This window comes from Taurulus bubalis (assembly GCF_910589615.1).
Source record: "Taurulus bubalis genome assembly, chromosome: 15".
NCBI lineage: Eukaryota > Metazoa > Chordata > Actinopteri > Perciformes > Cottidae > Taurulus > Taurulus bubalis.
In genome coordinates, this window is record NC_136603.1 from 7,018,886 (window position 1) to 7,045,978 (window position 27,093).

Sequence of the window (27,093 nt, forward strand, 5' to 3'; positions counted from 1 at the left end):
GTCTATGTGCTGGAATAAGGATACTTGAGATGAGACAGTGTGTGCTGCCATCTGTAGATGTACAGTATGACAAATGGACAAAAGCTCATTTTTCTGTCCTATTGTCATGTTTAGACAAATCTCTCTCTCTCTCTCTCTTTTTGCACTTTTTCCAACTCTTGTTTACTGCTGTTTACTATTTAAAGATGCTGGTGTGTGTCCTGCCATCCAGTCTGTCCTTGTTTTTTTTGCTTGTAGAAATTGTGTGTGTGTATACAACTAATATGATTGAACCAGTGTGTTGAATGACAACAGATTTTGTAATCACCTGCAAGATAAAAAATACAGCCATGAGGTCATGGAACTGAATTACATTTCCACGTACCTAACCTTGTTTAGAATACAATATTTAAAATATGATAAGAGGCATGAGCTTTTCTTTTACACAATAAGGGACTAAAACACTGAGGAGTTCTTTCTCGAAATACATACTAAATTTGTATGCAATTTCCCCATCTGTCAACAGAAGAAGTTTCCTCTCCTACAGACCTTCAGTTCTTCGAGGTGTCAGATAAAAAAATCGTTCTGACCTGGACCGGCCCAGCCAGCGCTGTGTCCGGCTACCGGGTCACTGCCCTGCCTGTCGATGAGTCTGGGTCTCCACAGAGGGAGATGACTCTGCCCGTCAGTCAAAACTCCTACATTGAAGTGTCGCAGCTACTGCCTGGAACACTGTACCGCTTCAGCGTCTACACCATTCACAATGGAGAGGAAAGCCTACCACTCATTGGGGAGCAAACCACTAGTGAGTATGACGGAAGCCCTCAGGCCTTCAGGGAAATGACTCCGCATGCACAAATCTGTCTCTGCAGGTGGATTTTCATGCCACAGGGAAATTTAATTGAAACCAGTGTCTGTTGATGTATGCAATTTTGACATAATGAGCCAAGACGTGTGCAACCTCCACCACTATGTTCCTCACACAATGTTTTCCTCCTTCAAATCAAACGGTGCACATCTAACTGTATGTTAATGTCTCCTCTTTAGAGCCTGATGCTCCCACAGATATCCATTTCGCCAATGTGACTGAGGACAGTGTCGTGATGTTGTGGTTTGCACCTCGTGCCAAAATCTCTGGCTACCGTCTCTTCCTCACCATTGAGGGCTCTAACCCCAAGCAGCTGCGTCTGCCTGCCCGCCTTTCTCAGTATACCCTCCTCAACCTGAAGCCTGATACCGAGTACAGCGCTACGCTACACGCGGAGCAGGAGAATATTCTGAGTGAAGGAGAGACTGCTGTCTTTACCACCAGTGAGTGTCAGATGCATGTATACAAATGAGCATAAAGCAGTGTGGCCACTGTGGATATGCTAAAGGCTGCATGTATTTTGGAATCGGAGTTAATCGGATCACACTTTTCCTCTCCTTGTGTTTGTAGATCTGCCAATGGGCAACGCTCCTCATTTCAGCACTGATGTGACTGACACCTCCATTATTATCTCCTGGACTCCAGTTCCCCACATTGAATACAAGGTACACTTACTGCTAATACATAACATGCAACATGTCTTCATATCCCACCACCACACAAATGTATATACATCTGATCTGATGTCTCCCATTCTTTCTCTTTAAAAAAAAAAAAAAAAGAAAATGGACTGTGTGATCGTCTCAGATGCAAATATTTACCCTTTGCGGTGGAAAGTGCACTTGTTGGTTTATTGTCGGCTCTATTGGAGTTGGATAACATATACACTACAGACCTCAGGGTTTAAATCTGATTGGTCAGAATATGTCACACCAGAGTTGAGAATGCCTTACATGTTCTTGGGAAAACATTGACCTCTGCCCTTTACCTCCTGTACCCCATGTGCCGCTCTGTGCCGTCTCTCTCACACTGTGTGCATTTATCTTTCAGTTGACGGTACGTCCCAGTCAGGGCGGAGAAGCCCCCAGAGATGTGACATCTGACTCAGGAAGTATTTACGTTTCTGGTCTGACCCCAGGAGTGGAGTACACCTACAGCGTCCAGCCAGTTATAAACGGCCACGAGCAGGGAACCCCAATCACACGCCGCGTTGTCACACGTAAGAATAAACCAATGAATCGTCACTCTGCCACCTTTTCATTCTTGTCCTTTTCTTGTTATTGCCTGCTGTTTTGTTTGTTCCACCAACGTCGCTTCTTTTTGATTATTTTACACTTCTTTTTTCCTTGCTTCATTTCCAGCTCTGTCTCCTCCTACTGATCTCAACCTGGAGTCCAACCCAGGCACTGGAGACCTCACAGTCCAATGGAACGGAGCCAGTACACCAGGTACACACACACCTACATACCCAGGTGTGCTTGAAACACGAAAGGATTTAGCCACACTTAAAACTTCAAATCAGAATCAGCTTTATTTATGTGTGTTTACACAATATATACAATAAATATTAATTGTTCCTCATTGAAGCATAATATATTCTTCTCATTTTCCACGCCATGTAAACCTTCCTTCTTTTTTTGTCTCTCTCTCTCTCTTTCTCCAAGACATCACTGGCTACAGAGTGACATGCACTCCCACCAATGGGCAGCAAGGAAACAGTGTGGAGGAGTTTGTGGAGGCTGGTCAGAACTCCTGCACCCTGGAGAATCTCAGTCCAGGAGTGGAATACAACATCAGTGTGGTTACTGTGAAGGACGGCATGGAGAGCACTCCAATATCGACTACCATCACACCAGGTGAGGGAGAGGTCAACCCATGATCCTGGATTATGGATATTTAACATGCGAAAGCAAAATGAACCTCTATTTCTCTTCGGAAAGGTCTGTCCTGATTTCTCAGGATGATTTTATTAGGGAAGCGTTTGTGTGGCCAGTAAGAGCCAGCTGTTCCCATTTATACATAACATGCCATGTTGAAAGTTAAAATGTTATCAAAATAACACAATAGCTTTCAACATTTAACAGATGCTAGCTCCGCTGTGTTAGCATCACTGCTCTAATTTAGCACCAACAGCTGAAGGACTGTCCAAAACAGCAATAGAGCTGTTTTGCAACACTAATGCTATATTTCCCCTGTGTGTATATATATATATATTACGAATTCTCAATGGAGTCGTTTCATTGAATAACAAATGAAACTTCAGAATATATTAATATATACTTGGAAAAGCAGCTTTGCATTAGCTCTTCCATTGGTGTGATATGTTGAATATCTCACCCTACTGGAAGTTTTCGTTGCTCGCCCTGACCCCTGCTCCTTGGTTTCCTCTTTCCGCCCCTTATGTCCAACCCCTTCACTTCTGCCTGTCGTTTGTTTGGTGTTTCTGTTGCCTTCGCTCTTTCCTTTCTCCTCCCTTCCCCTCCAATCCTCTATCCACCCACCCAGAAGTCCCAAAGCTGACGGACCTCACCTTCAAGGACGTGAGCGACACCACCATCAGTCTCAGCTGGTCACCGCTCAACACGACGGCCATCACTGGTTACAGGATCACGGTGGTGGCAGCCGGCGAGAGCGTCCCCATCTTTGAAGACATGGTTCTGTCGACGACCGGCCAATACACCGTCTACGGCCTGGAACCTGGTATCGACTATGACATTAGTGTGATCACTGTGACGGAGAACGGCGAGAGCGAGCCCACCACAGTCACTCAGAAGACCTGTAAGAGCCACTGAGCAAAGAACACTTCTTTTACTACTAATACCATGAAGACACATGCATACATGCTCTTTCTGGAGGAGCCATTCAGTCATAAATAAGAATACTAAAACTACACTTTAGGCAGATAGGGTGATCTCAGTTGCCAGGGAGGGAGTCACAAATCACATTGTGTGTCCTGAGTTGTATAACGTAATACGGTTCTTGTTAACCCAAAGACATTACTCTTTCAAGCAAACCTTTTAAGTTGCTGATGTAATTGTGCAGCATGTTGTGTTGTCAGTTTAATATTTCCTCTGTGTGTATGTGAGGAGCATCTGGTTTTAGTTTTGGGGGTTTTAATCATACTGAGGCTCATTTTGCCCCCCAATGCAAACACTGTTCTCTAACTTTTGGATGGATTTACACTGACACACACATAAAATACAGACTCCCGCCTTAAATAGTATGAATTATTTTCTAGTTTAGTCACTTCACTATTTTTTTTGTTTCTCTTTCTTCATATTTACTTTCTCCCCTTATTTCCTTATATCATCACTCTTTCATAAAACTATTCCAATTCTCTGACCCCCTTTTTTTTGTATTACTTGCGCATCACTTGTACCTTTTGAACACACTCTGAACCAAGCTGCTCTCTCTCTGTTCAACAGCTGTACCAGCACCCACCGATTTGGGCTTTGCCCAGATTGGGCCAGACACTATGCAAGTCACCTGGGTCCATCCCATCGTGCTTAACACAGCTGACATCAACAGCTTCCTCATCAGGTACGAGCAGAAACACATTATATATCCATATTTATTTATTTCAAATTTTATCTGGAGGACACACTGATTTTTTTTATTTTTTTTTTTAATACACCCACATGTACAAAAAACAGCCCAAATGACTCCTCTCTGTTGGTCTCCTTATTATTCAGGTATCATCCCATTGATGATGAGGATGACATTACAGAAACCAGTGCAGGAGGCAGGAGTAACAACGTGGTGCTAAGGAGTAAGTTACAGCAAAACATAAAAAGGCACAGCAGCGCACTGGCACACAACAGACTACATTTGTATTCATGTCTTTTTTCGCTGTCCACAGACTTGCTGCCTAACACAGAGTATCTGGTGAGCGTGGTGTGTGTGTATGAGCAGAGAGAGAGCTCGCCCCTCGTCGGCACCCAGACAACAGGTGAGTCTTACCTTCTTTTGCGCATCCAAAAGAAAACGGCGCTTTTTTTTTTTTATGCTGATGCTATAAATGTTATTATTTAGGTGATCTTTGCCTTTTTGAAGGAGGACCTTTTAAAGCATCTTTCTATGTTTTTCAGCTCTGGATTCCCCAGTCGGCCTGCGTTTCTCTGAGATCTTCACCAACTCCTTCACCATCCACTGGCTCGCTCCCCAGAGCAAAATCTCAGGTTACCGTATCCGTTACCAGATGGTCAGCGGCGGGAGGACCAAGGACGAGAGGCTGCCCCCGTCCAGGAACCACTTCACCCTGACAGGACTCACTGCAGACACCGAATACTTGGTCAACATCTACACAGTGAGCGGGTCCAAAGAGAGCCTGCCGCTCAGCGGGAAACAGAAGACAAGTAGGAAATCCTGATTTAATACATGGTGTCCTCCAGTTACTCACCATGTTATCATCCTCATCATGTTGTTCATTCATTTAGTTATTTCCGGCTCTTCACTCTTTTCTCTCTCTCTCTCTCTCTCTCTCTCTCTCTCTCCAGTCTCTGATGCTCCCACAGACCTGGAAGTCCTCGACTCCTCCCCCACCAGTATCACCGTCCGCTGGGACGCTCCTCCTGTCACTGTGCGCTACTACAGGATCACTCATGGAGAGAGTGGTGAGCTACTATCAATGGCTTCAGATGCATTTCATTTTCTTTTTTTGCCAGGAAACCGTTTTTCTGTGAATGTATTTTTTTTTTGTTCTAGTTCATACAGTGTTTATTTGTGCATTTGGAGTTTCCTCTCACTGTATTTGTTCATCAATCTATTGAGCATTCAAGTATTGGTTTTCTCAAACATTTATCGCGTTATCATTCTTTATCCAGGAGGTCACAGTAATCCTAAGGAGTTCACAGTGCCTGGCTCTCAGTCCACTGCCAAGATCACTAACCTGAAGCCCGGTACCGACTACACCGTCACCGTCTACGCTGTGACTGGTCGAGGAGACAGCCCCGCTTCCAGCACTCCGATCTATGTCATGCACAAGACAAGTACGCACTCTCTGAGAGACATGAAACAGTCACCCGTTTTTTTTTATTATCCTGCTTACCCATAGTTCCACTCACAACTCTTCATCTCTCCTCCCTCCTCCTCTAGGTGTGGACTCTCCCTCTGAAATGGAGGTGATGGAGGTGAATGACAACAGTGTCACCGTGAGGTGGAGCCCTGCTCAGGGCCCAATCAAGGGTTACAGGGTGACTGGGGTCCCCAGAAATGGACAGGGCCAGTCTTTCACTGAGGTGGTGGCTCCAGGTACGGGGTTTGAACAAATACTCCAGTATTTAGTGTGCATTTTAAAGCTTGACTAGACTTCAATGTGTTCTGGCTTCTTAGTTTAAGCAAAACTAATGTCTCTTCCCTGTTTTTATATTTCCAGACCAGACAGAGATTACTTTCTCAGGACTGATGCCCACAGTCGAGTACGTTTTGAGTGTATATGCTCTCGGACAAGATGGAGAGAGCTCTCCTGTGGTTGTGAATGCTTTAACAAGTAAGGGTTTACACTCTTGAAAAAAACCATATGGTTCACCAACACTTCACATAATGGAAACACAACCTCCTGACCGCTCCACCTACTTCTCTAACCCCACTACCTTGCCTTTTTAGATATAGACCGTCCCAAGGACCTGACCTTCTCAGACATCGACTCCACCTCACTGCGGATCACCTGGGACAGTCCTGAGGGAATCGTCACATCTTACCGGGTCTTGTATTCCAGTTCGGAGGAGGGCGAGAGAGAGCTGCGACCTGCTCCTCGAGGAGACGCCGAGTCCACCATTATCTATGGTCTGCAACCCGGCACTGAATACACAGTGAAGGTCATCGCTGTGCATGATGACACAGCCAGCACACCACTGGTCGGGACACAAGCTACAGGTACGGACGGAAATTAGTTCTATATGTGTTCAGAAAGTACATTTTGGGCACATTATGTAAAGGTGAATATCCTTTATTCTGACATGACGGTATTCAATGAGCACCTCCGTCTGCTGATACTGAGAGTACCGTCTCCGTCTAATCCTCATTTCATCTTCTTCCCCCCTCACAGCCATCTCATCTCCCACCAACCTCCAGTTCTCCCAGGTTAGCCCTACCTCTTTCACCATGCGCTGGGCGGTGCCGGGTCAGGAAAACCGACTAACTGGCCTCACAGGCCTCACAGGCTACCGTGTGGTGGTGAACCCAAAGAACAAGAGCGGCCCTACCAAGGAGATCAACTTGGCCCCGGACGCCACACAGGCGCACATCTCTGGACTCATGGTGAGTGTGGCTCTGAGTCTGAACGGGGGACGTATTTATTTAGTGCAGTACCGTCTACATAAGAGCATGAAAATGGACTTACAGAGACGTCCATCGCAGTGAATGTTCTCCCATCTTGGATCTCCGTTATCTTGCAACAAAAGTGGAATTGAAAAGAAAATGTACAGTGTTTATAAAATGTAATACAGACAGAGGTGCATACCTGTGGGCACGCGTGCGTACACATGTACAAACTGTTATGATTGTAGCTGCAGACAGTATAATTAAGCTGCACAACACTGAAGTCTCTTTTTCTCCATCTCCCTTAGATCGCAACTGCCTATGAAGTCCATGTTTATGCCTTGAAAAACTCTCTGACCAGCAGGCCAGTCCAAGGAGAGATCACCACCCTGGAGAGTGAGTTTGCGACTCGTAAATTGGGAAATTCTGACAAATGAATTGATCGTTTTGATGCATGAAAACAGAGCGATGGAATATCTTTTGTTGTGCAAAAAGCCATTCTCGAGTTTATCCCAACTTCCTCAATATACACTCTCTCACTCCTGGTTTTGGTCCTTCTCACCTTTACTTTCTCTCTCTTTCCTCGTCTACCTCAAGATATCAGCCCCCCTCGTCGCGTTCGTATCTCTGACGTTAACGACTCTTCCATCACCCTGACATGGCGCTCCAAGACAGAACCCATCTCTGGCTTCCTGGTTGAGGCCACTCCCACCACCTCCTCTTCAGGCTACGTGCCCATTCAAAGGACTATCGGCCCTGACTCGCGCTCTTTCGTTATTACAGGTACACAGATATGGGAATGTCCAAGTGTTTAAAAAGATGTAGTGTAAACCCACAGCCGTAAGAATAATGTGTATAATTCAATTCTGGTATTGCACTCTGTCTTTACTTCAGGTCTGGAGGCAGGCACCAATTACAAGATCAACATCTATACACTGAAAGGGAACGGGCGCAGCGCACCTCTCACACTCACTGCCACCACAGGTAACATTCATTTATATCCTACAGTATCACTCAAATGTAGTACATTACTTTGAGTTGGAAATGTTTCTTTTTTGCTGTGACGTGAGAAACATAATATTGGTAAAATACTTTATCAATGTGAAATAAACTCCAGTATTAAGATGGCAGCTTAATTATACGACAACCTAATAAGAAAATACTCATAAAAACCTAACTCCCCGTCTTTGTCTGTCTCTTCCAGCCAAACCGGTGGTCATCCCGCCCACCAACATCCGCTTCACCTCCCTGAACCCGAACAGCATCTCTTTCACCTGGGAGCCATCACGCAGTCCGAGGGTTACTGGGTATTACGTCACCTATGAGGAGGCTGGGGGTTTGCCTCGGGAGGTTGTCCCCAGACCCCATGCAGGCCAGAGCTATGCCATTATCAATGGTGAGTGTGGAGCACGGGATTTACTCTACACGTACGTACATGCAAATGCATTGATGACAAATTGTGGCAAATGACAAATGCTAATAACCTTTGTTTGTATTTGTTGTGCTTGACCAAAGGCCTGAAGCCAGGAACCGAGTACGTCATTAAGATTGTTGCGCTGCAGAATTCTTTGAGAAGCACACCTCTGGTGGGCAAAGCCAAAACACGTAAGTACACCCACCATCCACCTGCTAGAACAAATGGGCCCTGCAAACTTTAGATCTTTAACTTTGTCTTTTTTCTTTTTATTTAAGTGAAGCTTGCTCATTTGGTGAAAATATTTAGGACATTTTGAGACTGCTTCTATTCAGCTTTCATTTGAGAAACAGGGCATTAACAAAAAACTGCTGAAATGGGTTTTCCCAGTAACACAGTGGAAACACAACCATCTTGTGTTTTTACCCGCTGAAAGTTCAGTTTACATTTGCTTTGCCCTGCTTGCTTATAACAGTTAGCATACATACGTCACTTGTCCAACAGAGCCAGCTCCAGCTCCAGATCATCAGCTATTGGTCCCCGAGCTGCCACAGCTTCCTGTTCCTCACCGACCCACCGCTGACATCCTGGATGTCCCCGAGTCCTTCAATGACAAGATGTAAGAACCTGCGTAATCACACTGCAATGATTGATTCAGAGGAAAAATCCAAGACTAACCACACCTAACATATCTGTGCAATTTAAGCTGTGCTTCACATCTCCTATTGTTATTCTTTCCTCAATGCTCTTTTTTTCTTCTGTGTGCAGTTTTGACACCAACCAGGTTCACTTGACTGGCACTAGTGGCCAGAACCAACCAGGCCAGCAGGGCCAACACATCTATACCGAGTACCAGAGTCTCGGCCCCAATAACGGACTTCATGGCCCCTTCAGTGGACCCAGAGAAGGCCAGAGACCGACTCTCAGAGAGCCTCTGATCTATATTCCTGTAGCAGGCCCTGATGGAAACAGAGTACCTTTGGTCAAGGTGTGTAAGACTTACATTATTTGTAACTCTGTCATTATCTTGAGTTTAGGATTGTAGCTGATAACTAATAACTGGCCACACAAAACTGTAATTTGAGTCATAATGTTGCAGCTTCTCTGATCTCACTGTTCTGTAACGCATAACTTCAACTTTTCAGTACATAATTATCTGTTTTTCTTATTCAGAAATATAGAACTTAAACAGAAGCTAAACGGCAGGGTTACCAATGCATTAAAAGTGTATATGTGACATTTTTGGTGGTTTTATGACCTGACATTATCTCCGTCCTGTTCGTTTGATCCTGTAGGTGAGCGAGGGTCTCCTGCCTGGTCTTGCATTTGGTTTCCCTGACAATAAAACAGAGTTGCCCCAGGAAGCACGAACGATCACAACCATCTCCTGGTCTGGCATTCCTCAGACTTCAGAGTACGAGGTGTCCTGTAATCCTATTACACACCTGGAAGAAAGAGGCTTTCAGGTAAACACACATACACATCGTCTGTCTCACACACACACACACACACACACACACACACATATATTTACTGTTGGAGATGTAATTACCACTTTCTCTTCCTCCGTATAGATGCGTCTTCCCGGCACCTCCAACAGTGCTACACTGATTGGATTGACATCCGGAGCTTCCTATAACGTCGTAGTAGAGGCCATGAGGGGCGGGTCTAAAGAGAAGGTTTTGGAGGAAGTCGTAACTGTTGGCAATGCCGGTACAGTCCACACTTGACATTGACAATAAAGTTGAATATGTTTAAAGTTTAATATGCATTCCTATATAGCACATGTACACACAACTATTATGTTTTGTATAGTATCTCACTATGAATAGTAATAGTATAGAGAGCCTTTTAATAATGTTTTTTTTAACAAGAACAATTTTATAAATGTAACCTAAATCAAAAGATGCAGCATATTGTGTGTATCGTTTGTCTTTGTCGAGGTAAACCAATCAGTCGGTTCAATTTTAAACGTATGTTTGTGTCCATCCCTTAGTTCCAGGTGACATTCCCATTTCCACCAACCGGGATGTGTGTTACGACACATTCACGCAGACGTACCACGAGGTGGGCTCAGAGTGGGAGCGCATGTCTGAGACGGGCTTCAAGCTGTGGTGCCGCTGCCTTGGGCTGGGCAGCGGCCATTTTAGATGTGATTCATCCAGTGAGTGGCTTAATAACCCCAGCATGCTTTGCAAACACACCATGGAATTATACACTACATAATTCTATGTGATTTACTCAAGAGGAATTTATAAAACGAAACCAATATATCAAAGATAAAAACTGAAAAGACTTGTTGCAGTTATGTGCTCCACAAAGCAATGACTATATTTTACATTATGCACTTTATAAATTCCTTAGCTACCTAGGAAACTGATGGCATGGGCAGCCGTAGCAGTGTAACTAGATCATTTACTGCAAGATATTTTATGAATGAATCATAAAGAGGATGATTGCTTTACTATATGGATCTGTCTGTAGTCTGCCCATGTCGGTCTCCCTGCTGTGAACACATTGCAGAAAGCTAAGCTAAGCTAACTGGCCAGCATCGATCTCAGTTTTGTGCATTGTCCATAGAGCTAACACGGCAATACCAGAAACTGAGATCCCCACCCACTCGCCATAAGTTCAGTGTCATTACGCTGTGTGTATGTCTATGCCTGTGTGTCCCCACTGGGACACTGTTTGCATTCAACTGGGAACCAGTAAAACTCACTGTGGCGCTCTCTAATTTAAAGGATGTGATCACCTGTTTAAAATACAAATGTTTTTTTGCAGATAGTTTTTTTTTTATGCTGGTTTTGCAGAGATTGTAAATGTAAAAATCTGTTTCTGTGAATCTTTGTCTGCAGTGTGAAGAGAGCTTGACCTTTTTGAAATGTTGTTGAGGTGCTCCTCTCACATATCCACTTCACTTATTTTGCTCCTCCCCATCTTTGCCATTTCAATCCAACCGTCCACCTTCTACATGCTGTCCTCTTGCATTTCTCTTCTCACACCCTTGCTACCTGTATCTTCTCTTTTGCTCTCTCTCTCATGCTACTTCTTTGCCCCCCTCCAGAGTGGTGTCACGACAACAATAATAACTACCGCGTCGGCGAGAAGTGGGATCGCCAGGCTGAGAACGGTCACATGATGAGCTGCACCTGCCTGGGCAATGGCAAGGGAGAATTCAAATGTGAACCCCGTAAGTATAGACATATATTATGTCAACACACATACAAGTAAACCTAAACTTTCTATGATGTCAGGCTTGTGATATTGTGATACAGGACAATTCTGTTTAGTATATTTCTTCTTTCAATCCTTTCTCAAGGATATTCACTTGCCCATTCATGTCTGTTGTGAAATGAATTGAGAACACTTTAAGATTATTTAAAAATCTTTAATACGCAACTCTCACCCTCCAGATGAGTCGACATGTTATGACGATGGGAAAATGTACCATGTGGGAAACCAGTGGCAGAAGGAATACCTGGGCGCCATCTGTACCTGTACCTGCTATGGAGGACAACAGGTGTGTAACACTGTGTGTGTGTGCATTCAAACCTAGTCATTGCTGCATCATGGGTAATGTGTACTACCATCAGAACTGCATTATGGAGTCCTTGTGATCAGACTCTCCCTCCACCTCTTCAGGGCTGGCGTTGTGAGAACTGCAGAAGGCCGGGCAGACACACGGACGTGGACGCTGACCTCCTTCAACCTGTTCATTCAGACGTCTTCGACCGTTACAGAGAAAACGCTCTACGCAAGCTGGTCAGTGTCTCACTGAGTTTTACTCCTAATAATCTGCTCAAAACTGAAATTTTAAAAAACAATACATTGCTATTACAATTTAGCCACAAATCTGTACAGACCGTAGACGTACTCCAACAATGTTACACTTGAATTGAATAAGACTTTGTTTCATTCATCTCTATTATTATATTGTTGACTTTAATGCCACTGTATGTATGTGTGTGTGTGTGTGTATGTATGTATGTATGTATGTATGTATGTATGTGTATATATATGAATGAATGAACGTTCCTGACCATTTTTACTGCCATTTCCATTTTATCTTATATTAAAAAAACATTTCAAATTTACTAAATTACAACTTTTTATTTAAATGTTTTGATTCATGTGTTATTTAAAGCATAGACACGTGTTATATAGTTTATAAATGAGACCCAATTAATGCACTCAGACATATATTAATTTTCTCTCATCAGTAAAACAAACAGAATATTTGCTTTCTTATTGTATTTTATGTCATAAGTAGATATCAGTTCAATATTAATGTCCAAGCTCCCTCATGTGGCGTATATTGGTACAAAGGTATACTGCAGACATAAATGTAAAATGAAAGACCAGAAAATAAATTCTGCTGCCTTATTTGATGACCCTAATAAAATGTCCTGCATCCCACCTGTGGGTCCCGACCCAGTCTTTGGGAATGACTGATTCAGACGATGTTGCTTTAAATCTTTCCTTCTCTTCTTGTCCTGCCCTCCTCTGCTCTCCAGAACATCCAATGTCCGATTGAATGTTTGAGGCCGGAGCTGCTTGCAGACGCCATCAACCCCTCAGAGTAAAGGACGGGGGCCCAGGAGTAAAGGAGGATGAAGAAGTGAGAACCCCGACAGCGTTGATACTACTTCAAGAAGGAAGCCTCTTCCTGTTTTCATTAAAAGAAGACATTTCCATCAGATCTTTGCCTTAAAGGTTTCCCCTCACCAAATTTAAGTGCCTTAACAAGACTTTTCTACACACACCTCTGTGCCTTTTCAAAGATGTGTTCAACTTTTTCACGTTGGTTGTGATCCTTTGTTCTCTTTATTAGAAAAAAAGGATTTCTTCATCCAAGGACTTTTTCCTATTTTTTTTTTTTACATCAATCTAGAGCACAAATCCTGCTGCTTTTATCACCTCAAACCTGCCTACCCCCAAACAAACTGTTGACACACTCGCACATACCAGATGCAGTGTTGTTGTGTATTTTTTTTTTTTTTTACTGTTGGGACTTTTCAAAAGTATTTCAAAAACATTTTAAAAACATTCCATGACCATTGTCTTCCTCTGACTAAGACAAAACACACCAAATGTGTCTGATTTTACATAAGTATGTTCCCTGATAACTGACTTTGAGTCTCACTGTGACTAATGAATATTCAGAAAATCTTGGCTCTCTAGACATTTCAATATCAGCAGAGTGAGCTTATTGTAAACAAACTCCATCGCCATATAGTATTTTTTACAGTTGTCCTTTCTCAGCTTGACTGCCTGAGAAAGATATGACAGTTAAAGTCAGATTTTGATGAGACAGTTTTTATTAACTTTAATCAACATTCTTTGGAATGAAGGAGATCACAGGGGTAAAAGCTGCAAGTGTCTTGTCTGCCTCTCTGCCGTCAGTGTCCTGCTATTTGCATGAGCAGAGCAACGGGTCACTAAGAGTTCTCTTTAGATTAAAAGAAAATCAAAACGACAAATTTTCCTTAAAAAGATAAGCACTGTTACTTTTGAGTTGGTATTACAAAACGTTGCCTTGCTATTATTGCAGTATAGGCTCTTGAAGTCAACATGTAGATGTGATTCTGTGATCTGTAACGTGGATAATTTAAAAGTCGATTTGGTATAGCGCCTATGAAATCTATAACGCAAAAGCGGACTGACCAAAAGTGAAACTATTATTTTAACAACAACAAAAAAAGTAGGCAGATTGGAAAATGTGCCTTTTTATTTCTAAGTGAAATGGATTTAAATTACATACATGTTTGTATTTTTAGTTTCTTTTTTTAATTCATTTCTTTTATTTATCCCTTTTATTCAGGCATTTTGTTCAATGCTTTTTTGGGGTGTACACTTTATTTGATTAACATGTTTTTATATTGTTGGTGCCAAAATCTGAACTACTGTAGACTGAATCTTTTTAATAAACTGAGAAAAAAACGAGCCAAATGTGTGTCCATTGTGGTTGTTTTTTGTCGGGATAATTTATATTTTCCAGATTACTAAGGAAGGCTGATATGCAGATATATATAACGTTTGAGTGTACAAGAAACAACAGGTTGTGGGTTTTGTAAGATCTGAATTGATTGACAGAAAACAGTCGATTATAACCTCTGTAACAACCACACATAAATGTATGCAATATAAAATAAGGATTTGAGCCAGCTTTCGATTCCACAAGCCCTTTGACACGTGGAAGGTCTGCGCTTTTATTCTGAAAATCAAGATAAACCCTACACCGGAACTCACTCTCCCCTGTGTCGCGGGATGTCTGCGTTCTGCCTGGTTTCCGGTTAAAGCGTCTTTCCTTCAGAATAGGATTGCGGGACATCGTTTAAGTAAAAATATGCACTAAAGAGCTTAAATTAATGCTAGTGCCAGAAAGATAACACGCGCCCATACATCAGAATATCTGGGTTTCCTCTGGTGGTGCTGTAATGTTCTTCCTGGGACCATAACACACACATAATGTGTAATTTATCGACTATTGAGGACCTACCTTCAAACAATAAAGCTCTAAACAATTTGAACCTCTGGACCTGATTTAGTACTATGCGTTGATTGTTAATGACAAGAAGAAGAAAGGAAAAAAACTGTATATCGGAAAAACATCCGAGTGGGTGTGTGATGCTTTTATTCTGACGAAATCAAAGCGGAAGTGTAGTTTTCCCAGGCTGCAACTTCGACGGAACTCCTGAATACAGACGAGATGGAGGACATTTCCATAGAAAGTTTAATCCTGAAGCTCCACGACGTGAACGGGGTGAAGTTCGGGGAGTACAAGCTGAAGAGCGGCCTGCTGACACCCATTTACATCGACCTGAGGGTGCTGGTGTCCCACCCAGCGCTCATGAACCAGGTACACACGTGCGTGTAAACTCCTCGCTCTCTGCAACCGGACGAACTACGTCACGTGCGTGTAAGCTCCTCGCGACGGCTGCATGTTGTCGTAAAGTTGGTCGCGTTGAAATGCAACCATTTGAAAGGCCCTAATGAGCAATTGACTGAAAAGTTGCAGAGCTAATCACCTCGAGAAGGTCTCAGAAAAAAAAATGGATTCCAACCAGTCGTTAACCACTAATTAACAGGGTGTAAACATGTCTGTCGCGTGGCCCTCACCTACAACTCTGCCACACTGAAGTTTCTTTGCTTTTCTGGCTTTCACGTGCAGGTGTCGAGTCTTCTCTACCAGCGGGTGCAAGACGAGGGACTTCAGTTTGACACCGTGTGTGGGGTTCCCTACACAGCCCTGCCTCTGGCCACCATCATCTGCTCTAGAAATGAACTGCCCATGCTCATCAGGCGGAAGGAGGCCAAGGACTATGGTGTGTGTGTGTGTGTGGTTAATTGTCCCATTTTGTAGCGCTCAAATCAGGATGGTGACATGTATCTGAACCTAAACTCGTTTAATATTGCAAACATAATATCCCTGTCAAATATAGACCAGATCCAGATTATGATATTCTCCCATTTGGACACTTTGACACCCCATGGAGCCTATATGGGTTTAAATGGTTCACCAGGGCCACAACTCCGTGATCAGTGATGCTATATATATATATATATATATATATATATATATATATATATATATATATATATATAGTAACTTTTCTCTCAGCTGTCAAAGAGCATTACACCCTTTTAGATACACAAGTGGCACCATGATATCTTAAGTTTTCTAAAACGACGCAGGAGCAGTTTCTTCACCTGTGTGATCGACAGCTGATTAAGCGCCTCAGCAGGCTTTAGATAAGTGAATTGTTTCTTTTAAAGAACAGTGGACGTTGACCTGTTTGACAGCGTTAGACTCATCTCGGACCCTTCAGAGCTGACGGGACAATTCTAGAAAAACCACACGCGTCCTGAATGTGAAATTTCTCAACCTGGCTATTACAATTGTAGTTGACGTGTTCTTGTGAATCAGCAGAAATGTCCGCCTTCGCCAAGGCCTTGTGCCAGAGTGAAAGTCTGTAAGGAAGAGGGGCTGATAAGGCTCCTTATGTGACCCCCCTCTAGGAACCAAGCGTCTGGTGGAGGGCTCGTTTCGGGAGGGGGACACATGTCTGATCATCGAGGACACGGTGACCAGCGGCAGCAGCATCCTGGAGACGGCTGAAGTGCTCTACAAAGAGGGCCTGAAGGTGGAGATGACGATATAGCGTGGATTGCTTTTGATTGAATGATCACTGTAACGGTCATACGAGCCCATTAAGTACTGTAAATTATAAATAAATTCATCTTTATCTGTTGCAGGTGACCGATGCCGTTGTGCTAATGGACAGAGAGCAAGGCGCCGTGGACATGTTGGCGTCTCGGGGGATCAGGCTCCATCCCGTCGTCTCCATGTTCAAGCTGCTCGAGGTGCTGCAGGCGGCCAAACGCATCGACGGCAAAACCGCCCAAAGCACCAAAACGTTCATCCTGGACAACAACACCTTCAGGTACAGTCACACAGCCTTGGTGTAGATTATGTGTGTGTGTGTGTGTGTGTGTGTGTGTGTGTGTGTAGAGAGATGGATAGATACTTTATTTATTCATCCCCAAAGGGGAAATTTGTTTGTGGCAGCAGCGAGCAAAGTTACATAGGAGACATACAAATATTATTAAGTATGAAAAATACTCAATATATACAATAAATTAGCAGAGCTTATTCAATTTAAGAAAATGATATACAGTGAAATAGAAGTATGTAGAGTGACTAACTAAGCGGTGCTACGGTTGTTGATGTGGACTCAATTGACGGAGGATCTAGCCAGAGGTGATTTATTATAAAGTCTTAATGTCTTGTGTGTGTGCGTGACTAAATGCATAGTAACACTGCAACTTTCCTCTTCCAGTCCAAGGGATGATAACGGCAATGGGGTCCCTGCCACCAAGAAGGCGTGTGTGGAGAAGAACATCGAGCTGAGCTACGCAGACAGAGCCAAACTACCAAGTATGTAGTCTTCCGACTTCCTCCGGTAATGTGTTTGAAAGACTTAACACCAATACTTTCCCCCTCTCGTGGCCCAGCGGCATGTTTTCAGTTGAAAGCTTTTCTAAATGTTATTCTGAAGCCCTTCACTCAGCATCTCCCGCCCCCTCTGTCTGCAGACGTTCACCCTCTGGCGGCCAAGCTGCTGAAGACCATGGAGGAGAAGCGGTCAAACCTCTGCGTGTCCGCTGATGTGACGAGCAGCGAGGAGCTCCTTCGGCTGGCGGACTCTCTCGGTCCCTCCATCTGCATGCTGAAGACCCACGTAGACATCCTGAAGGTCGGGAGTGAAACCGGTTCACGTTTGACAAGAGCAACACGGTCGGGACAATTAATCAAATGCTGTTCTTGCGTCTGCCAACAGGACTACACGGTGGCCTTCGGCCAGAAACTGCAGGCGTTGGCCGAGAAGCACAACTTCCTCATCTTTGAAGATCGCAAGTTTGCCGACATTGGGAACACAGTCAAGCATCAGTATGAAGGTGAGAGGATTTTTAAGCTCATGTGTGAAATACAACAGTCTTCAAGCTGACATTTGAGAAACGGTGCTTTGTTTGTATTTTGAGCATCTTCATCCTTTTCCCCCCCAGGTGGGTTGTACCAGATCTCATCTTGGTCCCACATAGTGAACGCCCATGCGGTGCCGGGCCCCGGGGTGGTGAAGGGCCTGAGTGCTGTCGGGAAGCCTCTGGGCCGAGGCTGTTTGCTCATAGCACAGATGAGCTCCCAGGGGTCACTGGCTACTGGTGAATACACACAGGCTGTGGTAAGCATGTCTCTGCATTTTCTTTGTTTACGCAGATGTATATAGTACATGGTTCGTGGTTTGAGTTTACAGTTTATCTCCGCTACCTGTTCTCGTTCCAGCTGACGATGGCAGAGGAGCAGTCAGACTTTGTGATTGGGTTTATCTGTGGCTCTAAGATCTCCAAGAGGCCAGAGCTCATCCACATGACTCCTGGGGTGCAGATGCAGGCCGGAGGTAAGTCTATTTTTTCTTTCTTTTCTTTCTTCTTACCGGTCACTCCCTGCACACTTCATATTTAAACACTCATGCCACTTAACATACACTTTTAACTTAAACACACATGTCACTTTAACATACACTTACATTAACGTTATGTGTTTGTCGGAGCAGTTTATCTTGTACTTGATTCAATATCATTGCATTGTTGATTGTTGTTTGTCTCGTCTAATGTATGCACCTTCCGCCTAGAAAAAATCCTTGTTTGTGTTACATTCCTGGCAAATAAACGGTTTCTGATTCTAAAATAAAATGTTTTCCTAGAAATGTTGTAATGAACGATGTAGGGATTTTTAAATTTCTACATTATATAAATTCTATTAGCCTATGACACCGTTTTACTCTTGTATGCATCGCCTAGTCGTAATGTTACTACCATTTAAAACTGTCTTTCCAATAGTTTGATGACTTTCAACTCAATTTCTTTTTGCTGTTGTGGCTCCTCTTTAACACTAGGGGGAGCTACAGTATAATACATTATTTCTGGGCGAGCTATCAATCGTCCTCCTCTTACTCCTCAACAAGCTCCCCCTTTCTCGGTCTCACACATTTCCCCCCATCCCTCTCTTACAGGTGATGGGTTGGGCCAGCAGTACAGCACCCCAGAGGAAGTCCTCTACAACAAAGGCTCTGATGTCATCATCGTCGGTCGGGGTATCCTGGAGGCCCCCGATAGGCTGAAAGCTGCCGAGTCGTACAGAAAGTCAGGCTGGGAGTCTTACACAAAGAGACTGGGCCAGAGTGGCCAATAGGAAGTCGGGAGTGGCATCCGCATCGTTGCGTCCAATTTCAAAGTGAATCTACAACTTTAAGGGACTTCTACAAATTACCTTTTTTGAAGTATTTTTCTCTTTTATATTTCCGAGGAACACCAGTGTGCACACTGTTGTATACATATATGCATATGTAGACATTTCCAGGAGGTACCTGGCAGGTGTGGATTACCGGACACTTTACTGTTGAACATATGAAAATGCCAACTTTTGATTTGGTCGTGTTGATGAGCTGCTTTAACTGTGTTCTTCCGATTCTCATATCAATAAACTGCACAGCTTGACCTGAAGTCTCTCTGCTGCGGTAGCTCTGACCAGATTTGGGAAAATGTCTCAGTATTCCTTTTTAAAATGGCTCATTCCTCCTATTTAGGTCAAACCATGCAGAGTTAGAGATAATATGTGGATTACCCTGAAAGGCTAGTTTTTCTTTTTTTTCATCAGTTAGCTGCCAAACTCCTAAAGTCCCCTTAGGATTTGTTTTGTTAAAGCAGGATTTTGAGTCTTCATTTCCTTGAGGAAGACTCCTGCTTTCAGTCAGCATTAAGGTTTTCTTTGCCACAAGCCCGCCGTTCCTGTGTATGATTTCATATAAGTGTTGCAAAACTAGACCATGATTGGTTGTACGAATAAGAGTGGGCATTGCTAATGTTTTGTAATGGTTGTGTAATATTTAGGTTGCTGGGAATTCTTGTCCAATCTGGGTCTCAAGCATCACTTACACTTTGTCAGACATACTTCTGGCTGCAAAGCAGTCTCGTTAACTCTGTGACTAAATCTCTGCTGGTCGTTAGGGAACTCCAGCTCCACGCAGTATTGCGTTGATTTTAGACTTGATAACAAATGCAACAGCTTGCGCAGTCATAGTTCAGTAATGCATAATGGGTTTCAAATAATGTTTCTACTATGGTCTGGCCCTGGACCATTAGAACCGGGTTTAACTTGCAGGATGTTTATTTTGTAGCCCCGTGGGTTTTTATACTACAAGATAGGGAAATGCTAAATGCAACCAGGGTCACCATCACTGTCTTATTGAAGTCCAATGTCTGCTGTCCATATTGCTTAACTTAAAATGGCAAATACTATATATATAGATTCAGTCATAATGGGATTTGATCAGTGATCTCAGTCGATTGTGTCTCCAAGAAGATGTTTTTTTAAGACCGGAGAAAATTCCCTTCAGTTTGTGACACCTCCCTTTTAAAAGCAAACACATTTTGAATGAACGCCGTGTCCTGGAGCCATGACAGTTGTGCTGTTACTACTAAGCCTTCATGCAATTATATTGTTTCATAACAGTCTTAATGGTTTCCTCATACTGGGTTTAATGGATAGGTTTAACGTTTATCTAGCAGAGACGTTGTTGGGCTCTTTCCCCTCCATGTGCATTCTTGTTAGGACTTTGTTTTTGTAAAGTGAGACTGAATTCTTCAATAGATCTTCTGTTAAAAAACTGCTTTTTTTCCAAGTTTAATATTTGGACACCTGACTGATAAGGCTTTAGATGAAACATCAATCAATGAACCATGAAGTAACCTCAGTGGTTATTATTACATCACATTGGAGAATTTCATTTTGAAATTTTTCTTTATCGTATACTATCTAAAAGGTGTTAAATTCCAAATTCGGAGCATATCGATTGTGTGATTTCTTCTCAACATGGCGACGACTGAGCCAGCAGCTTGTAGCTGACAGTGCAAACAATGGCGTCAGAGTTAAGTCTTAAACTTGGAGGGCTGTTGTGCTTTAACGGTAACCACCATATGAGCAGTGTGGAGCGGCCGGGGCACACAAACACACAAACACACAAACAGGGACTCGCATGCACTAATATACCGGCTACACTAACGGAGCACAGAAAAGCTTGCGTTACATTACTCTATTTTATCTCAAATCATTGCCTGCTGCTCCATTAACGCTCTGAATTTGGAATTTAGCTTGTTTGAGTGTAATTCACTGTTTGGTGACTTGTATAGCTCCATAGAAGTCATATGAGAGATGCGTACTGAGCTGTGTATTATTAATGAAAAAACACTGTCAATTAGTCTTACAAAATCCTTGTGTTGTGATCACTACAAATAGTTGAAGTTAACACCATTGTCAACGATATTTAGTTGGTTTTGATCCACATTATATTTCATGAAATATAGCAAATGTGCATAATAATCATAAAAGCATAATGTTCATGTAATGAAGAGCTAATTTAATTTAAAAACATGCAGTAAGTAACAGAATAGGTCCAACGCACAGATCTGTATAAGATCTCTGATTGGTAGATTATCATTGTTCATGTTTTGTGAAACAGGTTCAGTTGGCTGTTGGGAAATAAAATTGCTTTTCATAACCTCGTTTTACAATTACCAATATTTATCTGTATTATTAAATACATACATAGGCTCCTGAATTATTAAATCACAAAAAAACATCATGATTCCATTACATTTCAGCTAAAGAGAATTAGGACACAGAGTCAAGCGCTACTGTCATTGGAACAAGACCAACTCCCAAAACTGCCAACTGAACGTCACGCATTTGTTTGGGGAAGTATGAATGTGTTGGGCTAAATTATGGATCTGCCCTTCAGTGGCAGTTTGAACCCGGAGCATTTTCCTTCCACAGCACCTGGTAGATTCCACAGAGAGATTGTTTTCTTCTTCCCGAAAGTTGTCGGGCAAGGTGAGCCGCACATCAGCAGAGAGTGATTTGCAAGGCATATGATATGGAAATAACGGCCCGAACAGGCTCCGAACAAATTGAGTCGGCAGGTAGCGACCTCACAATGCGCCTTTCTGCAGATCAACGCAGGCACAAAGGTCAGACACGTTGCCTGGCACAGAGGAAGAGGAGGAGGAGGGAGATGAGGGAGGGAGGGTGCTTTGGATGGAGGGAAAGGCTTGGTAAGAATAATGCTGTGTGTGTGTGTGTGTGTGTGTGTGTGTGTGTGTGTGTGTGTGTGTGTGTGTGTGTGCGCGTGCGCGTGCCACCCCTCCCCCTTTATGTCAATATTGGATCAGAGTAACGCACCATGCGACAGGTGTCTGTGCATGCCCTGAGGATCATCCGTGTCGTTTTCATCCATGACGGGTGGAGAGAGAAAAAGAGAGAGAGCGAGAGAGAGAGCACAGAGGTATAAAAGGTGTATACCTGACACAAACCCCACACATTCGATGCGTGTTAAAGGTGAGCCATATCCGACCCAGCTTGAACCTTTTGGCCTTCATCGCTTTGCTTCTCCTGAAGGTAGGCTGTAAGACTTTTCATTCATTTGTTTGTGAATTTCCTTCAGAGTATCTATTCTTTAAAGGGTGTTTTTTATTTTATTTTGCTTGGTGTTCTAACATCTCCCAAATCTTCCTCCAGAGGTTACCTGACCACGGAGAAGGCCAGCTGTTACCTCGATCTCTGGATCCTCGTCACACGGTGATCACCTCTGTGGCTTTTTTTTTTCTTTTTCCATGACCGTATTTGCTTCACGTTGAGCCACACGTACAATACCTGAAGATGAAGTTTTGTTCGTTCGGCTCGCGTTATGCAGGTATGGGTTGGCAACTGGGAAAGACACAACGCTGTTTTTTAGTTTTTTTTCCATCACGGGAGCATCACTGTTGTTAACACTGTCAAGTGTCAGTTCAGACAAATAATGGAGTGTTGGTTTTGGTTGAGTTTTTTAAAAGTTTGTTTTGAGGATGTTCATGGCCACCCAAATGGGTGAAGGCAGACAGAGCCGCCGTACGGCAGCACAAGTGAGCCACATTACAGCAATGAAAGTCTGGAAAATCTTCAAAAATGTAGAAGACATTTATAAAATAAAAAACACATCAGCCATAAGCTTTATCCAAGATGACTTGATAACAGCAGAGTTTCTGTAACTGAAGCACCAGGTGTATTACATATTTCACTCAATAGGTTGCCTTATTTGCATACAGCTGGCAACAGGCAACGCTCTAAAGAAAGCCATGTCAGCCTTGGACAATAGGTTGCCTGACTACTGGAGTCATAATCATGTATCTGAAGGTGAAGTAACAAAAAAAAGAAGAAAAACCTGAACGATGAATTGCCTGATTCTTTTGAGAAGACATTTAAAGACATTATTCGATGAATAGCATCGGAAAAGCACAAAAAAAGGTGAATTTGATTGAATGAATCAGTGATTCAGGTTATCAAGGAAGGACACTCAGATTTAAAAAAAAGAGAGCAAAAGATCCAGTTTAAATACTGAAAAGGTTAAAAGTAAGATTATGAATTCCTGTCTCAACCGTTCCATATGTTCATGTAAAACCTGCTCGGTTAGAACAGACGTACCTGTCTGTCCAGTTCACTAACTATATGCTGCAAACGAGAGACAGTATCTCTACTAATAAAGCTGTAACTCACATGAGGAAAGTGTCCAAGTGATGCTCATTCACTGTTTGTTTTCTAGAACTCATCCTCATGGTTCTGTTTGAACGATTATATGTACTGAAAAGGTTGACATTTACAACGATAGAGATGATACTCTCCTGGTGCTTTTTTCATTTTTTAGAATCGTTTTCCTGTTGACACATTCATGTTGACAGCGTGTGTTTTTCCACTCGGGGCCTATTCATTACCGTCCATCCCCTACGTCATGAACTGAGGCTGCAGGCGAGCGCCAGGGAGCAGAGAGACGGGCTCAATGGGAGGCTATGTTAATCATTAACTAAACATTAACCACTCACAAACACACAGCAGACATCTGATATGGGCCATCTGCCATTTGGATGCGCCGATGCAGCATTCATCAATCACACTTTTACCAGTCATTATATGCATTGTTCCTTATGTTTAGGACTATATCTTCCCCTCAGTGCTTGATTGTGCGATTTAAATTGGACACCGGTGTTTGCCTTTTATCCGGCGAGGATGACGAGGATATAAGTGTTTTGGATTTCAGACAATAAATGGATGAAGTCGGTGTTGCAGCTACACGATTCCACCGTACTAAAGAGTGACATTTTACACTCCCGGTTCAAATTGATGAATTCACTCTGAAGCCACACTGAAGCTCCATCTTTTCCATCTAGTGGAAACATAACAGTGACATCCAGAGTAACATATGGTGCCAAAACACAATAAACACACACAGATTACTGTCCCCAACCAATTTAACCATTGACTAATGTTTTTTTAAATAATCAATTTATATGAAAAAGTAAAGTTTCTACTGAACACTAGGTTGAAACACAGGTGAAACTGAAACATTTGATCAGTAAATAATCCAAAAATAATAAAGTTAAGTAAACCCATGCTCAATTTTCTGTCCTTGAAAATGCTAAATCTTAGCCGTACTGGTTTTTTTAAATCTTTTCTTTGAAAGTCTAACACATTAGTTCAAAGATATACATATCTGTAATACCTTTGGTACCCCCTGCAGAATGATCCTTTAACGCTGTGTTCATTTTGGTAGATCCCCTTCCCTCTTCATTATGTCAGAAAGCATCTCTTCATCGCCCAACAACATTAATTGAAAGCCGGCCCAGCGTGTCATTCTTTACCTGAAAGCATATTTGCCTCTGCTTTAAGCTCTAGTCAATATTTGCTTAACGTCAGAGGAAGGGGAAGCTCACACTCCTCAGTATCCTGGTTACCTTGCCCCAATTTAAACTGACTATCCCAACTGGTCCTGCTGCTGCTGCACCCTTCCTCCCGGCTGACGGAGCTGCTTTAGCTAGCGGGTAGTTTGTTAACGATTCATAGAGGCTTCGACAGATGCTCTTTTCTGTCAAATGAAAAGGTCTGAATGTGTTTAAACTGGTGGGAAATATGACATAGAATTTGTGTAGTAATATTTTTCATCTTTAAAATAGGCCTTACAATTAACCTACAGTGTGAATTTTCAAAGCAACACAAGAGACTTGAGGGACTCTCAAAGAGGGCAGACACTGTGAGTCTTAACTTTAGGATCATATAGCAGAGCTTACATTAGTGATCCAAGACAAAGGGATTTCACTGGAAAACCTTTTTTTATGCCATTACTGTCTTTTCTTTAGAACACACAGCAGGAAAGAACCCTGTCGCCTTGATATGTAAGATGCAAAACGATGTTGAATCCAGGAACATACAATATAAATGCAGTTGATTCTTCTCTGTACTATACCCTCTAAATTAATTTAACAGAATTTCATTTTAATTTTACCTTTAATATATATGGTTTCATCTGTTTAATACGAACAGAGAAAGCATAAACAAAAATGATATTATTATTGAGTTTGGAAAAGAGGAATCATGAAAAAAACATTTTGAGCAAATCATGTTACCGTGCTATTTACTAATTTACTAATAATGCTGATCATAGTATGTAGTAGTATGTGTTTTATTCAGTCAATCATTACTTAAAATACAATAAGTAAAGCCACCATCTTATATACAAAAAAGAAATGTGCATGTGGGTGTCCTGGAAGAGGAATCCCTCCTCTTTTCATCTCACCGTGCTTTCTCCCTTTTTTCTTCATTAAAGAGTTTTGTCTGTCTACATCACGGGAACAATGACAGAAGATGTTGTATGTATAAACAACCCTCTAATACACATTTTGGGCAAAGTAATCTCATTTCAAGACCCCTGCTGCCCCGGCCGTGACCCTAACTCTGCTCTGCAGGGCCGTACTGTATCAGTATCATTACGACCGCTGCTTGTATCTGGACAGCGGGGACATGATTACATTTGTGCTGCCTGCCAAACTGTTTGCTGCTATCTGTAAATAAATGGTCAAGGGAGTTCTTCCCACAGGCTGCGTGTGTGTGTGTGTGTGTGTGTGCTGCCTGTGGGCTGTGTGCTGTTTCCTTTGACAGTTACCGATAATCAAGAGTCAGGCAAATGCCCGAGCCCTCTTCCCTCTCCTGGTTGGCTACTCCTTACCTTCTCTCTTCCTGATAATATGGAGTGCTACTGAGTGAAAGTGACGTCAACATTTGAGAGCTCGGACAGAAATTATCCCTATAAACTGTGAGGTACTCTTCATTAGAAAAGAAAAACATAAGCATCTAACTGTTTTATTTTAGAAATCAATAGAACAAATAAGAAGGTCGATATTGTTAGTCTAACTCTTTTGAGAATACATGATCTCATTTGTGTATGTTCTGCCAACTGCAGTGTGTGTGTGTGTGTGTGTGTGTGTGTGTGTGCGACTGTCATCACAACTCAATACTAATTGTCTTTCCATGTGCCTCACGGACACAAGCGCAGAAAATAGTTCACTCTACATGGCATTGCTCTATGTCTTTCCTGCAGGTAAATCTAGCTGCTTGAGTGTCCGTGCAGAGATCAGTGGGGACAAGTAGAGGCGGGAGGAGCAGATGTCCTGCTCGCATATCATCCTTACCTGGTTTAATCTCCACGGTAACCTTCCACCTGAAGGAGGGCATTTATTCAGTGCAATCTGTATGTCACTGTGTGTGTGGGTGTGCGCTCTTGCATGCAAACACGTTTGTGTGTGTGTGTGCAGGTGCATTCACTGACTATTCAAATATTTTGGACTCACCCTGACCCAGAAAGAAAAAAAAGGACTTGAACATTATATTAAAACAACAAACAAAAGCTGCATGATTATGATAATGAATTGGATGATGACGTCATTTGATTGTCAAACTGAGTGGTGGAAAATAATGGATAAGCGTGAAAGACGAAGCACATAACATTCAGCAGAACTTACCAAGGATCAAAGGTATTAATAATGATTCATAATGTCAATGAATGAAACAGTGTTTGCAGCATAGGGTGCACCCATCACTGTAACATGATCTTATATTCTGTGAATGTAACATGCAGGTCAATCACATAATAGA

General features: G+C 42.6%; 2 protein-coding genes across 2 annotated transcripts in view; both read left to right on the plus strand.

The window, feature by feature from the left end:
- Nucleotides 1-13,244, plus strand: part of fn1a (fibronectin 1a) — a gene marked incomplete at its 5' end in the record, with an annotated part of 29,184 nt that extends 15,940 nt beyond the window's left edge. The window contains 31 exons of the mRNA XM_079230686.1: nucleotides 506-784; nucleotides 1,027-1,290; nucleotides 1,418-1,512; nucleotides 1,898-2,066; nucleotides 2,209-2,295; nucleotides 2,512-2,703; nucleotides 3,353-3,625; nucleotides 4,273-4,387; nucleotides 4,540-4,616; nucleotides 4,707-4,796; nucleotides 4,936-5,202; nucleotides 5,344-5,460; nucleotides 5,671-5,835; nucleotides 5,942-6,097; nucleotides 6,222-6,335; nucleotides 6,452-6,721; nucleotides 6,894-7,105; nucleotides 7,414-7,501; nucleotides 7,703-7,888; nucleotides 8,000-8,089; nucleotides 8,310-8,501; nucleotides 8,621-8,710; nucleotides 9,030-9,138; nucleotides 9,288-9,507; nucleotides 9,815-9,985; nucleotides 10,094-10,232; nucleotides 10,516-10,683; nucleotides 11,584-11,709; nucleotides 11,933-12,039; nucleotides 12,162-12,281; nucleotides 13,034-13,244. Of these exons, the coding sequence (XP_079086812.1) occupies nucleotides 506-784; nucleotides 1,027-1,290; nucleotides 1,418-1,512; nucleotides 1,898-2,066; nucleotides 2,209-2,295; nucleotides 2,512-2,703; nucleotides 3,353-3,625; nucleotides 4,273-4,387; nucleotides 4,540-4,616; nucleotides 4,707-4,796; nucleotides 4,936-5,202; nucleotides 5,344-5,460; nucleotides 5,671-5,835; nucleotides 5,942-6,097; nucleotides 6,222-6,335; nucleotides 6,452-6,721; nucleotides 6,894-7,105; nucleotides 7,414-7,501; nucleotides 7,703-7,888; nucleotides 8,000-8,089; nucleotides 8,310-8,501; nucleotides 8,621-8,710; nucleotides 9,030-9,138; nucleotides 9,288-9,507; nucleotides 9,815-9,985; nucleotides 10,094-10,232; nucleotides 10,516-10,683; nucleotides 11,584-11,709; nucleotides 11,933-12,039; nucleotides 12,162-12,281; nucleotides 13,034-13,102 (4,817 nt within the window). The 3' untranslated portion in view covers nucleotides 13,103-13,244. The remainder of the gene's footprint in view (nucleotides 1-505; nucleotides 785-1,026; nucleotides 1,291-1,417; nucleotides 1,513-1,897; nucleotides 2,067-2,208; nucleotides 2,296-2,511; nucleotides 2,704-3,352; nucleotides 3,626-4,272; nucleotides 4,388-4,539; nucleotides 4,617-4,706; nucleotides 4,797-4,935; nucleotides 5,203-5,343; nucleotides 5,461-5,670; nucleotides 5,836-5,941; nucleotides 6,098-6,221; nucleotides 6,336-6,451; nucleotides 6,722-6,893; nucleotides 7,106-7,413; nucleotides 7,502-7,702; nucleotides 7,889-7,999; nucleotides 8,090-8,309; nucleotides 8,502-8,620; nucleotides 8,711-9,029; nucleotides 9,139-9,287; nucleotides 9,508-9,814; nucleotides 9,986-10,093; nucleotides 10,233-10,515; nucleotides 10,684-11,583; nucleotides 11,710-11,932; nucleotides 12,040-12,161; nucleotides 12,282-13,033) is intronic.
- Nucleotides 13,245-15,228: 1,984 nt separating this feature from the next.
- On the plus strand, nucleotides 15,229-19,577 carry umps (uridine monophosphate synthetase; the record flags this gene model as incomplete). Its single annotated transcript, XM_079231110.1, has 10 exons — nucleotides 15,229-15,378; nucleotides 15,691-15,844; nucleotides 16,539-16,663; nucleotides 16,776-16,963; nucleotides 17,360-17,457; nucleotides 17,616-17,776; nucleotides 17,861-17,978; nucleotides 18,087-18,262; nucleotides 18,364-18,478; nucleotides 19,094-19,577. 10 exons carry the CDS (start codon nucleotides 15,229-15,231, stop codon nucleotides 19,270-19,272), a joined length of 1,464 nt encoding a protein of 487 aa, XP_079087236.1. The 3' UTR covers nucleotides 19,273-19,577.
- Nucleotides 19,578-27,093: the final 7,516 nt, after the last annotated feature.